This window comes from Ctenocephalides felis, unplaced genomic scaffold, assembly GCF_003426905.1.
Source record: "Ctenocephalides felis isolate EL2017-DRISC unplaced genomic scaffold, ASM342690v1 CF-g0.4_SCAFFOLD_01886, whole genome shotgun sequence".
In the NCBI taxonomy this organism is placed as follows: Eukaryota; Metazoa; Arthropoda; class Insecta; order Siphonaptera; family Pulicidae; genus Ctenocephalides; species Ctenocephalides felis.
Window position 1 is genome coordinate 59285020 of NW_020538040.1, and position 17545 is coordinate 59302564.

General features: G+C 28.9%; 1 protein-coding gene across 1 annotated transcript in view; it reads left to right on the forward strand.

Moving 5' to 3' along the window:
• Positions 1-6045: 6045 nt before the first annotated feature.
• LOC113375150 (insulin-like growth factor-binding protein complex acid labile subunit) overlaps positions 6046-17545 on the forward strand; it is a 38403-nt gene continuing 26903 nt past the window's right edge. The window contains exons 1-2 of the mRNA XM_026615100.1: positions 6046-6330; positions 14910-15257. Coding sequence (XP_026470885.1) covers positions 6046-6330; positions 14910-15257 — 633 coding nt within the window. The remainder of the gene's footprint in view (positions 6331-14909; positions 15258-17545) is intronic.

Here is a 17545-nt window from a genome sequence, read left to right on the forward strand (position 1 = left end):
ATTAGTTCCATAAATATGGTTGCACGTTTATTAAATTCGGGTTTTCATCGACGCAATTTATTTATGTATTAAAAAATATATAATTTATCTAATTAAATTTTATGTATTAAACAATATATAATTTATCTAATTAAATAGACGCACATAAAAATATAAGACGTGGTAGACAGGTAATTATATATTGAATTGTGAAGAATTACATATATTTTTTAGTCTTTTAATAAAATTCAAAACAATGTCTATAAAAGCTTAATGTACCCATTGTTTAAAACAAGCCTACCTTCTTGCTTTACAATTGAACCAAAAAAAATCCTGAAACCGCACATCACAATTATAAATAGCCTACAAAGGAATCAATAAACTTAGTAATAATAAGCTTAGTAAACTTAGGTTTTCAAAAATAATTCTATTAAAACGTTAATATATAATATCAAGTTCTAAGGCCAAGATAATTTTACGTTTTTATACAAGTTTTGATTAAAATATTCCTCAATATAAATTCTGCGAAATTATATGATGCACTTTTACTAAATATAAATTTTTTTCGTTGATTGAATATTTCATTGGTAATATAAACTTTTACGATGTTCTGCATTTGCTTATAGTGAGATTTTTATAGCATGTGTGCAAAACGAATAAGTTTAAGTATAATCCAAAAGCACAAAAGCTCGATATCTGACGCGGAAAATGCTCGTCGGTGAAGCTATTCTAGATTATTTATTATTACTTCACATCTTCAGTAACTGCTTAATTTTTTTGCAATATTCTTAATTATTACCTATGTTTAAGGTTCTAGAGTTAAAATCTATTAACCGTAAAATAAAAAATTAAATCAAACTTTTCTTTAATTGATTGTTGAACATTTTCTTGAATTATAAACAATATAACAAATGTTTACTTCTGGAATCCGTATCAAATAGATGGGAATAGAAAGAATTATAGAATATAGAATATTTTTGTTAATATTACTTAATGTAATATGAGATCTACTCAATAATAAAATAAGAACTACCAATAAATACAATACTAAATATTTGGCAAAAATTAACTTTATGTACTAAGAAAATTTTTGGTTATTAGTAGTAATATTATTCAAATTACAATTGTATATTCTAACTTTTGAATGAAAATATATTTTTGAACACTTGGCATTTTTGTCCTGCCATTTCTAATATTTCAAACTATACGTAATCAAATAATGAAATAAATTGGCATATCATTGCAAAAGTAGTTCAATACAAGTAATGTTTTTTTTATGTTATTTACACAACGATCAGAACTTAAGCTGATTTAACTAATTACGTCGTTTTTATTAATGGCAACCCTGATGATAATGATGATTTTTTTTCGTTACAAGCTGTGCATTACTGATACATTTTTTAACTTCCCGAATGAGAAGTTTATGTTTTCATAAAAAAATCCGACTCGCTAATTTTATGTTTTCTCGACGTTTCAAGCCATTCTGAATCGAATGAGACCAAATTTGGAAAAAGTATGTGTGTGTGTGAACAGATTTTTATTGATGCACTGATACTAAAGTAAGGGCTATTTTCACTTGGAAACATATTGCTGTCTATTTTTGCAAGTAGAAACCGATGTCAATAATGTTCGAGGCGGGTATCGAACCTAGGAGCTCTAATTCAAAACCCTTAGCTTTAACCAGTTACTAACGGACTAGCATTTACTTACACCTACTTTTATTTTATACTTATAACAAAAAAATCAATTAAGTCTTTCAAACAATAAACAAGCAACTGTATCACAATATCACATTTCTTTTTAAATATACTTTATTAAAAAGTGATTATATTACTCTGATTATTATCGGTTGTGGTGTATTCGCAATTACAGTTCGCATTCAGAGTATTCGTAAAAAATACAAATGTTCTATCAGCATCCCTCGTCAATTCTGTACTTTAATTGGCTATTATTTTCTACAAGCACATGAAATTACAAAAGTTTCGCCGTGAACGCTACCATATACCAATCCTATATCAGTAAATACGAACAGAGTTATTAACATGTAAATATGTTGAATTTTCTGAAAGTTTTCATATATCCAGTAACAGATAATAGGTTTTACCAAGCTTATGATTATTATTGAATAGAATATTGTCACAACTTGCATAATAGTCGCAATTGATAATGGGCATTTGGCAGTTTTCGTTATACGCGACTGACGTGATGTAAACTGGTGCAATCGTGATGTGACTGTGTTTGAGGATTGCAGCGATACCGTTGGGATTTCAATTGCGAAAATTTCAATTAACGAACGTGTTGATCTCATATCAACAGGATGTATAAAACTAGGCAGATGTTACTAAACGAGTTTATTTCATTTAACCACTCTGCGGGTTTTACAAATTGCTACGGGATGAAAAATATCGAGGATGTGATTGCAGAGAAAAACAGGAAAATATTTACTTACGCTAAATAGGTTAATAGAATTATACTAATGCTAATTGATTCTTAGTAAGAGAAATACGGACAAAATGGTATACTCGTATATGAACAAAATGACACAGTGGCCTTATTTTAAAATTAAACTTACTATTTCCGCGACTGTGTAAAACAAAGCAAGCTATGTTGTAAATCCTTGTCAGATGTTGAGCGTCATTGTCGCTGTATCAGTTTAAACGTATTCCGCACTTTAAAAAGTTTATTTTGAGGGTTTCTTTGAAAACTTGTTCATTAATATTTGTAATTATTCCAATGAAAATCAATTAACTTATGCCAGTACTAGTGATTTAAATCAATTTTATTACAATAATCAGGCGTTTGTTTAGCGGAATTTTAAATAATTATTCACTTTTGTTCATAATTGAATAAAATGGCATTCTACAAATAAATATAAAATGAAATGCTTCAAATGACTGCAAGAATAGGTAAAATGACAGTACTATTTCGAGAGCTTTACAGGTCCTAAAGTAATTAAAACCTGTCAAAGGTATATAGATTGGCTTTCAACTTCTACTCCAAGTATGTAAGAAATAATTGCTAAAAGCAGACTTGCAAAAACTTGCATTTGTTGAAAAACCCTTTTTTCCGTTCTAAGTCTTGCGAAGATTGGTTATAATGTATGACTTGTACCCTTTGGGTTTATGGTTCATGTGCTAATGTCTCAAAGAGGCGGACCGATTTATTTGTGAACTGCTTTCCTCAAAGTTAGAATCTCATACTTCCTTACACTATATGTTATTTTGCACGTACTATATAGACAAAGTGGTTTTTGCAATAGGTTGCACTTTTTCTTGATAAATATTATATGCTATTATAGTTCCTATTTAATTGAAACACTATCAGTCAATAAACCAAAGATGAGTAAAAACAATTGAGACTGGTTATAATATCATTGAATAAATAAATGTTCTCAAATACTGTGCCATAATACCTTTCGCTAATAGCATACATTCAAATCTAAATTTCTTGATTTGATGAAAAAATGAAGTTAATTGGTTAATATTAACTAAACAATATAATACGAGATATGAATATCGTTTATGAATCAGGTAATACAATATAAACAATTTTTATAAAAAGAAACCAGAAGAAATAATAGAATTAAATATTTTATTCGCTTTAATTTATCATTATGTAAATATTTCTTTCAAGTTTTCTTTATTATAGCTCAATTTATATCGTATTAAAAGTTCACAAGAAAGCTTGAAAGAGTACAATAATTTGAAAAGAATTAATCATCTCTCGAAGTTAAAACTACAATGCTTATAGAAAACTTATACGTGTGAAAATAACATTTTTATATAGGTAATTGTAGTTTATTAGCGATGAAACTTTTATCTATACTGATGAAAGCAATAATTAAAACTTCGAAAATTCAAATCCAATTTGTCAGTGATAATTGTATAATGATAAAAAGTGCAAAAACTTTTTAATTTAAAATTCTGAAAAGTTTAAATTTGAAAAAATAAATATGGACAGTTACTAAGGCAATATCGTTTATATAACAGGTATGCATGATATATTATCGTTCAAATATTGTGAATGATTAATAGAGGAAGCGCTGTGTATGCTTTTAACTCATGGATCGATAAATTTATTTCGATACAACAAATAATTGTTTAGGTTCATAAAAGGGTAAAGGACAAACAGTCGTTTTAAAATTGAAATAATTCAACATCCAATAAAAAAACGAGTTATGTGCGTGGCGGGGCTTGCTCTTAGGTAAACGTCTACAGCGACGAGATCTGAATTAGAAGCCCTGGATTCGATAATCGCTCCGAGCAGTCTGATGTCAAGCAGTAGTGGCAGCGCTTTTCACTTGGAAATATAGATAGAAATATGTTTCCAAGTAGAAATAGCCCTTATTCGTCATTACTTGCATATATATATATATATATATATTTAATTTGGCAAAAAATAATAAATTGATTTTTTAATATGTATATATATACATATTATAAGGTAGAGCGGTGCTAAAATGTCAGTGGCAAAAAAGTCATCCACCGTTATCTCAAAAACAAGTAAAGTTAAGAATGTTTTAACAACAAGATTTGAAAGTTGAGGGAAAAAGATGTTTAGCCAACCATCACCTTGATTTTTGCCACTTCGGTATCAGGAGATAAACTATGGATTTTCTAATACCGCTGATTTAAAAATCCATAGAAAAGTTGTTTTTTTTCGTTGTTAGTTTCTTTTGGTTGTGAGCACTGTTATTTAGTTCACGTGACCTTAATATAATTTTTATGTCTACATTAATTAAATGTTTTATAAGATGTATTGTCATTTTTAAGTTATATTTGACAGTTTTTTTATATAACCTCTATAAAAGCTTGCATGTGGAAGAGGTAAAAAGGACCAACTGTCTGTTCTATTTTACTCCCAGATCAGGTGACAAGTTTCTCAAAAACAGTAAAAAAGACACATTTCTACAATGATGAATAAATTGGCTGAAAGTTTTACTGAATATAGTTAGATAATTGTTTGTTTGATATGTGTTATTTGTTGTGATAAAATTTTCACAATATAATTGCTCAAAGTCAAATTAGATCTTTGTGCACCGGCCTACCCTATGTATATATAAAATTGTATAAAACTAAGGTTTCACAATTTGTGGACAACGTCCACACGAATATCGATTTTCGTTTTTCTAGTGTTGGTATACATGTCTCGAACATATGTTTACGATTTCAAGTACATAGCGCATTTTAGTTTGTTTTTAAAGATAAAAAGTCGTATTTTGTTGTTTTAAACTGTAAACTCAAACATATGTTCAGAACATGTTCATGGACATGGATACTGCTGGCAGCAAAAATCGATAATCATATAATATATATATATATATTAGGGTGGTCCTTAACAAAGACATTTTCAAATTTCTTTGCTCCCAAGGGCGCCAATGCTTCCAAATTAATGAAAAATAAATTTCTATAGTATTAGCTCTTAATATAATATAGCGCACGCCAATTAAAAGTTTCTTATATTTGTTATTAACATATCATTAAGTAAATTCTTGCGACATCTATATAGTATCCGTGAACTCAATATATTATGACACATAAGAATATTTATAAACCATTTAACCTCTAATTAATTCCGTGTGGGCTGTTCTATAATATTTATTAATCATGGAATCAAGATTAATTTTGCAGCAAAATATTTATTTAATTGGTGATGTTGAAACTCAAATTATTATCTTGATTCCATGATGAATAAACATTATAGAACAGCCCATATGAATTTAGTTAGAGGTTAAGTGGTTTATAAATATTCTTATGTGTTATAATACTTGAGTTCACGAATACTATACAGATGGCGCTAGAATTTACTTAATGACGTATGTTAATACCAAATGTATGAAACTTTTAATTATTGTGCGCTCTACCTAAATGTTTATATAAAGAGCTAATACATAGATAAGTAAACATACTAATACTATTTGAGGTTCATTTTTTATTGGTTTGGAAGCATTGGCGTAAATTCGTAATCGTAAATTCTTGGCGAATTTATATATAGATTGCATGAACCAATCTGCTAAGATTAATATCTATTACAATCCAAATATTTTCATTACAGATTTGATTAGACATGGATACGTGGACAATGGCACACGTGATATGGGGATTGGCGAGTATCGTCTCGATGACCTTAAGCGCACCATCCCCGAAGCTGTGCCCCTATCAGTGCGTTTGCGGAACGGACGCTCTGGGCAGGATCAGCGTCCTCTGCAAAGACGGTGATCTCTCGCCGAGTCTGCCGGTAAATCACATGGACCCTCTCACGCAAGTTATAATCGTGACAGCGCCCGATGAGGACAGCGCAAACTCGCTGACCATAGGGCCGATATTTCAACAATTCACCAAATTACAAGAGGTAAGAAGTGACAACTATGGAATAAGCGTAGTAAGCAAGACACTCCAGTAGTCTACCACGTATTCATTATGCAATCAAATTTTTATTACAATAGTATAACAAACTGTGTAATAAAATCTTACGAATATTAATAAATATACATCAAAGCGTTGCCTAGGCATTTTGATTATAATATGATGCATTAGCAGTTATATGATCAAAGTTTTTTTATTAACTTCCCGTAGGGTAAGTTATAGAAATCGCAAAAAGGTTTCTTAACATTTTAGCATACATTAGAAAAAAAAGAATGCGCGTAAGGTTCACACGCGATTGAAGTAAAACTTATTTCCTACTGTGCAAGATGGCATTTGAGTAAAAATAAATACATCATATAACAATTTTGGATAATGTTTATTAGTAATATGGCAACACTCGTGATGCACATATTTATTACTGTCAACCATTATACACATTTATATAATGACAAATTATAAATTATATATTTATAATAGCATCAAAAATATGTATAATATTTAAAAACAATAATGTAATTAAATTCATACATAGTAATTAGCGTTTAGAAATGAACCTTCATTAGAGAAATGAAGTAATTGCTGATTATTTACTTCTATAATATTCGTTCACAAAGTGGATTATGTTAAACAACGCCTGAACAAGTATTGTTTTCGCACTCATCATGTAATAATTGTGTTTGAAAAACTTCATTTACTTAAAATTAACATACATTCATTGACTGATGATATTTTTTTTTTACTTTTTTGCTGGCGATATAATCTCATTCTTGGAACAGCTGTAATATCTGTTTTGCCTAAAAAATATTTTCCATTTCAATAACTTCAAAGATTTATAGAAACTACAAATAATATAGAAATTATTTCAATAAACTTATTTCGTACACGGCGCAAATGCTGCATTGTTTTATTATTTTCATTATAATTATTTACCGTGGACAGGTAAAATATGCTTCTGATTCAGGCATTTTTCGTTAAATCAAGATTTGTACTACGATGTAACTTTAATTTGTTTATTCATCTATGCCGATTTCCTTGTTGATATCAGTACGCATACAAAGTTAATGCCGGTACGCACACAACGTCAGATCTCTATTCACATACGCGACGACTAATCACAATCGACCCATATAGAAATGATATCATCGATAGCAAATGACGAATCATTGGCACTCGACTCTTATCTTATCTTATCTGCCGTAACTCACTTCTGTTGCATTTGTACGGATCTATACACTAGTTGCGCCTAAAGAAGTTTTACTTCAATAAATTGATGCATGTGTGTGTGCGGATACAAATTTTCGTCAATGATTTTGTGAACACGGATCAACCGATTTGAATAATTTTAAAATACTCGGTTAGTATTTATGAGGAGACGTGCTGATTAGTTTTTGACAAAAGCAGCTCCAGCTATTTTGAAGATGGCCGAAAAGTGCAAAAATAGCATTTCAGTTTTTGAGAGCGGAGCATCCGATATGAATAATTCAAATAGCATTTTATTTGCATCGGCAAAGTGAAAAATTGATCAAATTTTTTATATGCTATATTTTATATAGCAGAGATCTAGAATAAAATGTTAAACAAATGTCGTTTTGTGGTTAAAAATGATCGTCTAATGATCACATGCATTTATCAGACATTTTAATAATAAGTCCAATATTTATTACCATTTATATAGGTTCCGAAACAAGACTGATATTGTTTAAAGTTCACTTATATAATTCAAACAAATATCCTCGACATTTTCGACAGCATCAATCGACATGAATAGATTTTAAAACTTACAAAAAAGTCGATTTTTTTAAAAATTACGAAAATTTTAAACAATTTCAAATTTTTCAAAAAAGTCTTTTATTCAAAAATTCTCAAGACCTTATTTTTTCAAAGTTTTCATAAAATTGTAAAGTTTTTTCCGAAAAACAAATGGGAGGACAAATAATCAGTAATTATAAGGCTATATATGCAAATGGGAATTAAACAAAAAACTGTTTCAGCAATTTTTTTTATATTAATGAATTATGTGTGACTTTCAAGTCCCAGCGGCCTATAATTCTTATTTTTTAATTTATAAAAATGTTATTTCAGATTGGTCATAAATATTGATATTGATTGTTTTGACAACGTTATATTATGGAATTCAGATTTATGCATAATCTCATAAAAAAAGATTTGAAAAGATTTCTAAAAAATTTAGTATTTGACCTAAAAATTACGCAGGCCCATAGAGGGTTAAATAAATTCATAAAATGATATTTGGGTAGGATTTGAAGTGAGAATTGTGATAATATCGTTGTACGAAACTCTCGATTCATAAGTTTGAATATTTATAAACTAATGTTGCCTTCTCGTAATTAAAATCCGCAATAAAGTTCGCATCAAAAACAACATGGCATCAAGTTGAGTTTGCCGTTGGCGCAGCCATAACTCTTGCAATTACTAAAGACTGCGTCATTTTACATACACGACACAAATACCCGACAATATATACCAATTTCAAAATGCTATTCTGCACTAGATGCACTAGGCATTATTAATTACGCAATTTATAATGTTGCTCCACAATTCCAACTACTATACTATCGTATTATAACCAGCAGAGGACTAAAAATTTATATCAATTACCTTGCGAATCAAGAAATAAATTATTCAGTTAAATCAATAAATTCATATAATTGAACAAAATTCATAGTAATTTTGTATGAATATTGTGAAAGTGGCAATATTGCTTTCAATTTTATAACTACATTTAGTATTAAAGTTCGTGTTTCGGGAAAAATTAATAATAGAAATATAATAAGCAAAATACTTTTTAAGCAAGAGATTACGTATATATGAGAAGTCCGATTTTTTTTTATTTTTTTTAGTCTGTTTAATTAACCTTACGTGACATACAGCTAACAAGTTAAATGCAATAAAAATTATTTTTGTTGTTTGTCATTTTTAATATAATATAGATAATTGAAACGATTTATTCATTCTGTGCTAATTAGAGTAAAATTAGATGTTAAAAAAATAATTACAAACCCCAGAAACTAAGAAAGGATTTTATTAAAATATTCTAAATGTTTACGTTTAAAAATTATAATTATAAAAACTCGCCAAGTCATGTTTTTCTAATAAAAATGAAATTTGCAATGAATGTGAGTTACTCTAATTGCCTCTAACAATTAACAATTACTCTACGTTCAATATTTATTATTTTTAATGGAGTTTGTGAGTGGACTGCAAGAAATATATCTTTTTCAAAATCATATAGAAAATAAAGCTTGGTATAAGTGGCATTTAAAGCAAGTTGTATAAACTTTCCAATACGTGGCATTTGAGCTTTAGCTATTTAGATAAAATTTTAAACTATTCATTTCGAAAATAAAGTTCTAGCTTTCACTAAAAATAAATCAATGCTATTTATCAAATATGTATTTATTATATTATTAATAGTACTAAAACACGCGCTTGTATATAAAACAAGCCCAATATTCTAAACTTTAATGATTTGTTATAACTATAATTTAACCACTTTTTGTCATCATTGGAAAAAATAATTTTGAAAACATTTGATTTCCGAGGAAATAGCTTGACTGATCTTTGTCACAAAAAGTTCAGCTCTGCTGCTAATTGTAAAAAATCGTCTTTGACAATTGTCGTAATAAGCTGATAATTTTTGAAGTTACGAAATCAATGTAGCCGTTTCTGAGAAAACTTCCATCAAATTTCAAAAAGCCGGTTCACATGCACACATACACATACTTTTTTCAAATTTCGTCTCATTCGATTCAAAATGACTTGAAACCTCAGAAAAAACACAGCAAAAACAGAAACTTTCCTTCGAAAAGTAAAAACATGCATAAATATTGTTGATTTCTAACCTTTCAAGTTAATTAAATTTAAATTATGATTATCTTACAGATAAATTCCGGTTTATATTTAGTGTGACCCACTTAAGATATCTAAGTTTTGATATAGAGTTATAACTACTCAATCCCTTGAGCATTTGTCAATCACAGACAATCAAGGATGCGGCAACGTTTAGTGAAAGGGACCTAGCAGTTTAATTTAAACTTTGCTCATTATTGGTATAAAGTAATCACAAACTGAAGTTTGTGTTTCTAAGTTTTGGTAGATTTCTAACATCTCTATTTACATGAAAATCGAGTATAATAAGAGCTTTTGTTGCAACCATCAGCCACATTCTCTCATATAATACATAGTTGAAATTTTCACGACGCGAATTTATCACGATTGCACATGTAATGGTTCGTTAGTGAAAATAACTGCATTTTGCTCTCGTTAAAATAAAAAACAACATTATCTGCGAAAAATATTAGTTACATGTAATATAATTCTTATTTAGTGATCATTAAAAACACATTTTAGCAACGAGGTTATAAGTTCGTTTAATGTGCGCCATTACTTTTAATTATCTTGCTACAAATATTTCGAAGACTTGGAATAGCGACTGATACATTGTGTACACAACGAGATTTTGTTGTTTATATATTGCTGAGATTGTCAGATTCTTTATTTGATACGGCCTAATCATATTACAAATCAATTTTTGTTTTGTTGTGCGAAATAATAAGCTGATCAAATGAGGGCGAAAGGTGAAATTGGGAATTCCATTGCCTCAGTTGATCTACTAATTACGAAAAAAACTATTTCTTGAGAATTTATGAACAATGTACATGAATAGAAAGTCAATTGTGAAGTCTATACTTAAAAGCATAATTTTTAAAATTAATGTGAAAAATTATCGATATAATTCATTCATATGTTATATTATCAATAATTTGACTTGAATCATGATTTTTTGGTTCTTTTATTTTAATCCTTCTTCAAACAGTCTGATGTCAAGCAACAATATAAATATCAACATGTTTCCATGTGAAAATAGTCTTTACCTTGCATTTCTGCATTATCGCAATTTCTGCAGAGGCGACCGTAGGTTTGTCTTCTAATATCGATCAATATAAAACTAAACTATATCTCTTATAGTAAGGAAAATTAATGAATTGCCTACTAATAACGTCATTCTTGCAATTGTTAGTAATTAGCAGTGATCAATACAACTCATAGAACATGTAGAAGTATAAACATAAAAAAACTAAAAATTTAAAAATTATATAGGGTAGGGCAGAGCTCAAAAGTCCAATTTCATTTTGATTTCCATTATATTGTAAAAACTATACGAATTATATCAAAACAAATATCACATATCAAACACACAACAATCTGACTATGTTCAGTAAAACCCCCAGCTAATTCATCATTGTAAATATGGGTTTTTTGCTGTTTTTCAAAAATTTGTCACCAGTTTCTTTTACCCCATAAGCGGGGTAAAATGGGACAACCAAGGAACCAACTGGTCCAATGCCTTACTTTTAATTTTAATGAGATTTTACGAAATAATAGTAACATTATTCAACTAGTACGTCAATTTTATTTACATTTCTATGGATTCCGTAACATCGTTTGTCTGTTAGTCGGAGACGCAGCGCTTACGCGCTTCGATATTTCGTCTTTATGCAGCTAAAGCAGTGCGAATGCTTGAAAAAAGTTCAAAATTTGCCAAAATATTTTAAAATAATAAAAAAACAAAAATTTCGAAAAATTCAATTCATTTCAAAAATTTTAAATTTCTCAAAAAACTAATTTTTTCAAAGTTTAAAAAAAAAAGTTTGGTACGGAAAGTTTCAGCAATTTGCCTTAAGGCAAGATGCCATGCCGACTAGTTATTTTTTATATTTAAGATATTTGGTAATTATGATATTATTTTAATTTTTATTTATTAAATAAAAATATGTGTAAATTTGTAATTATGATTTATGTCTCCGGCAGAGTTTTAACGCGACATTTTGGAAGAAAACTATTTTCCTCGCGTCGCATTTATTACCAAAAGCGTATAGAAAAGCAAAATAAGTAATTCTAGTACATTGTGTTGACAATATAATTTTGAAGAAGGAAGCGCCTGCAAGATGAATATAGCTTTAAGACCGCTGGGGAGATATGCGAAAGTTTGTTGTGAACAGTTCCATTAAATTGCTCAACAGTTGCGCTTGAGTAGCTTTCAGTCGAGTAAACAAAAATATTCTTACATTACGCGGTCTTAGAGGGCTATACTAAGTTTTCTATATAATCAGATCTTTTCAATGCAAATATGCTCTTTCCTTCCCCATCTTTTGATTTCAAACATTATATACTCATAATTAACTAGACAATATGATCGTTAGACGGACCAAAGAGAATTGCAAATACTTAGAAAATTTATAATTGGTACATACCGCGGAAAGTTTTACTTATCTTATCGAGATCAGGGATATCGTAAACTCGGTTAACTCATGACTACAGGCAATTTCTGATCTTTTGTCTATTTATTACTTTCAATAATTATGATGGTACTTTTCTTGTGTGCTGTGAGCTTTTTTTCCTGACGACTTTAATGAAACACATAAATAATTTTATCAATATTGGTGTAAAATAATTCCGAATGACATTTTGAAGTGGAAAAAAACTAATTTAGTAAATCTACCCTAAATAAATTACCTAGCGAAAACAAGAACTTTCCCAAGTTAATATTTCTTTTTTAATATCAATTACAACTTTTAATTTTCTGGCAGTGACCTTTTAAATATTACTAATTGTTATATCAATTTTATGAATAATATGGACTATTTAATCAACATTGTTTTATTAATATATGATTTATTTATTTACTTTATATTTATTATATAATTAAATAACTAGTAGTGAATGACATCGTGCCTTAAGAGAAGTTGCTGCAACTTTCTATACCGCAATTTAAAATTTTTAGAATCTAGAAATATTTGAATACTTAAAAAAATTGAGAATTTTGAAATTTTTGAAAAAAATGTACTCTTTTGAGTAAGTAAAATGATTTTTAAATTATTATGAAATTATGAAACCGGATGCTCCGCTCTCAAAAACTGAATTACCATTTTTGGCACTTTTGTCCCATATCTTGGAAACGGCTGAACCTGTCTTTGCCAAACCTAATCAGCACGTATCCTTATCAATAGAAATCGAATGTTTTTTGAATCATTCAAATAGATTTATCCGTGTATTTAAAATCGTGGACAAAAAATAGTATCCGCACATACATACATACACCCACACCCACACATATACATCAATTTTTTTCTGTATGTCAGAATGTTCAGAAGGCTTTGGAATGAGAAGAAATAATAAAAAAATTATTTTCAATTTTTTGCGATTTCTATAACTTACCCTATGGGAAGTTATAAATTTACAACAGAATCAGTGTTTTTCAAAATTCCAAAAATTTTACAAAATTTACGGAAATATTTTTCCCAGAAAGAAACTATTTGAACAATTCATTAAAGCAGTGTTTCAGTCAAGAAAAATAAAATACTACTACAGTTGAAAATTTTGTAGCAAAAGTCACACTAGATGCGGTCTGTATGTGACACTTGTAGCCTATATAACACAGATTTTCTATGTAGACACTATTTTCTCCATTATAAAAATTTGTGTATAGTTTTTATATGGTTTTAATATACTCCATCTAATATTTGTTTATACAGCTTTAGGTTTACGAAAATTTGTCATAAAGAACAAAATTAAACTGGTTGGTATTGGAACTTTGCAAGTTACATGAACTTCCCAATATGTGTAAATAATCGACTTAATCAATAGAAAATAAATTAATTTATGAGTGATAAAAGTAATCAGAGTGGATTTATTGCACATAATTGAGAACGAACGATCACGTTAACTCAAAGTATTTTCTGAAAGCAAATTTTCACAAATTAATGGTTTTTATAATTGAACCAGTTTCCGTATGAATTTAATGGTTTAGTATGTTCATTAAGACCATGTACTCTATCGTTATACCAAGTAAATCGTTTAATTTTATCTTTAACAAACGTCAAAAAAACTGCTCATTTTCTAAAATTTTAATAAATTTTTAAAATTAAACTACTTGTCGTAAGGCCGTAATATTTCAGTAAGTTCTATAAGACCATGATATATATCGCCAAAAAAATTCCATGAAAATCCGCTTAAATTTTTTCAACAGTTAATTACAAGAAAACGGCTTGGTAGATTTTTACCTAAAACTAATTAGTATCATTCTCAACTAATATCTTTCGAACAGTTTTTGATTTTTTAAAATCGATTCGGTAGTATGAGCTTAAATGTGGACGAAAAGTTTAACACTTTTTTTCCAAATTACAAAGAAATGGCTCGGCAGATCGTCGCACAAAACTGAGAAACGATAATCCTCATCGAGATACATCAAATGGCTTTTAAATTTCTGAAATCGGTTCAGACGGTTTTGATAAAACGTCGATTTACTGCAAAAAATCTGTTCACATATACGCACACACATACATACACACACACATAATTTTCCAAATTCCGTCTCATTCTATTCAGAATGGCTTGAAACGTCAAGAAAACATAAAGTTAGCAAATTGGATTTTTTGATGAAAACATAAACTTCTCCTGCGGGAAGTTAAAAAGTCCCAAAAATATCAATATAAATTTAAATCTACATGTAAGTATTAACAAATATGTTTGTTAAATTTGCAGGTCCACATATCGCATTCGAACATTCCGGCAATCGGTCGTCATTCGTTTTGGGGCGTGCCGACGTTACGGCTCCTGAATCTGACGCACAACAACATATCAACGGTTCTGGACTATAACTTCAGAGGCATGGCAGATCTCGAGGAGCTGCACCTCGATTTCAACCGGATAGAGAAAATGTCCAGTGGTACCTTTCGATACCTGACCGGACTCAAAGTGCTCTCTTTGAGGAGCAACGTAATCTCCGAACTAGTGCCGAGGCTATTTCACATGTTGGGGGGCTTGAAAGTTTTGGATTTGAGCGGAAACCCATTGAAAGAACTTCTACCAGACGCTTTTAAAGATATACAGGTAGGAAAGTGTTTTGGTATTTATATTAGTATTGTAAGAACCGTCTACACGTTTTGCGCAGTTTATACACGATACCCAACGTTCAGTCAGATGAAATGACTAATCTTTTGGCCTGGTCGAACCACGTCTATTTATATTGCTATGCACGTGTATTTATAAGGCTAATAGTGCAATTTAATTTATACATATTCACGAGTTTGAACAATCTGACGTTTTGAATCATCTTTCATATATAAGATTGTTCAAAATCAATATACTTTAGCTCATATCATAGCCTGTATCTAACAAAAATACTAAAAGGAATTAAAAACTGATAAACATAATGTTCTATCTATAAAAGAAAATAAAACACTTACAGTTTGATTTCTGATACTAGACTAATTAGCTTTAATAGTTTTAAATAAATAAGTAAATTGATACATTCATAAATAAATCACTATTAATATGTGGTATGAAGATATAAACTGTAATGAGAGTTTTTAATGTAAAAATTTCAAAAACAATCAATTTAAAGAAATTATAGAAGACTATGATAAGGTAACTCACCGTTAGTCAGAACTAACTGCAAAAGCATATCTGTCTTCAGCATATCATATATTTTTACTGCTTACTTCGAAACGGTCAAAAAAATATGATATATAGGGTAAAGCGGGGTATGCGGGTAAAAAGTTTCACCACCAATATCTCAAAAACAAGTAGAGTTAAGAATTTTTTAACAACAATATTTAAAAGTAGAGGGAAAAAGATGTGTAACCAACCATCACCTTGATTCTAACAACGTCTTTATCCAGAGATAAACGGCCATGTTTAAAAACCCATAGCAAAAGTATTTTCTTTCTTTGATATTTTTTTTATGTGAGCACTGTTGTTTAGTTTACGCAATCTTAAAATAATTTTTAAGTATACGTTATTTAATTGTTTTGTAAAATGTAGTATTAATTTTAAGTTAGATTCATTCATTCAGTTTTTTAATTCAATTTCAATGAAAGCTAACATGTGGGTGAGGTAAAAAGGACCTACAGAACCTTTTCCTTGGCAAAGGAGTAAAAAATAAAAAAGTAAATGAAGTAAAAAAGCTATTTTACAGGAGAATATTAAATAAATAGTTTTTCCATCTCTGCTGATAATTATTTCTGACGAAACTAAATCAAGGTTATTTACAGTGTTATCTCTGTAAAAAATGTACCCATGAGATTTATATTTTGTATTGGTTGATTAATGTAGCTAATATTTTGTTAAATCCCTTTAAAATTAAAAATAAAACAGTCTCCCAGTTCGGGTAAAAAGAAACAGGTCACATATTTTTGAAAAAAACAGCAAATAAAAAAAATGGCTACAAAAATGAAGTAGCTGGCAGTTTTACTAAACATAGTCAGATAATTGTTTGTTTTATATGTGTTATTTGTTGTGATATAATTTGGTTTGATTTTCACAATATAATCGCTCAAAATCAAATTGGACCTTTGTGCTCCGCCCTACCCTATTAGATAATATGTCACCTGTATATATATATATATATATATATATATATATATATATATATATATATATATATATATATATACATATATATATATATATATATATATATATAATATGTTTTATTTCTATGCCCATGTTATTTTTTCTAGCTTGTTTTCTGATTTGTCAAATTCAAACATATTTATTCAGAGTTGAAAATATATAAAAGCAGCAGTAACCTCATGATTTAAAAACCATTTTGCTTTTGAGCCCAAATGTGCATGAATAATATACAAGTTCGAATATACTACGAACGCATAGATTCCGCTCAATAAATATTCATGTCTAACTGCATTTTATCCACTTTATTTCCAATTCATATTTAATTGATATGTCAGAATGATATAGTGAATAATAAACAATTACACACGTATAATGCATAAAAAGACTGTGTTGAAATAAATTCAGTTTGTACCTGGATTTAATTTTTATAATATGAGTATTTGCGATTACATTATTAATAGATTATGAAATATACTCATTCTTTTAGTCATACCCAGTTATTAATTACCAATCAAGAGTAAAAAATTACATAATTTTTCAATTATCGTAAAAATATTATTTTTTTATCGAAATACCGAGAACCAAGTTATTAAAATATATACTTTAAGCTATTAGTTCTCGATTATGCTACTTTAAATAATTATCTAAATATCGTGCATCACTTATCGCGATTTCTGCAACTTAACAAGAAATATAAATAGCATTTCAATTATTATTTTAATCTGCCGATTATTTATTCAAATCTGTCACCTGCTCTTCTTTAC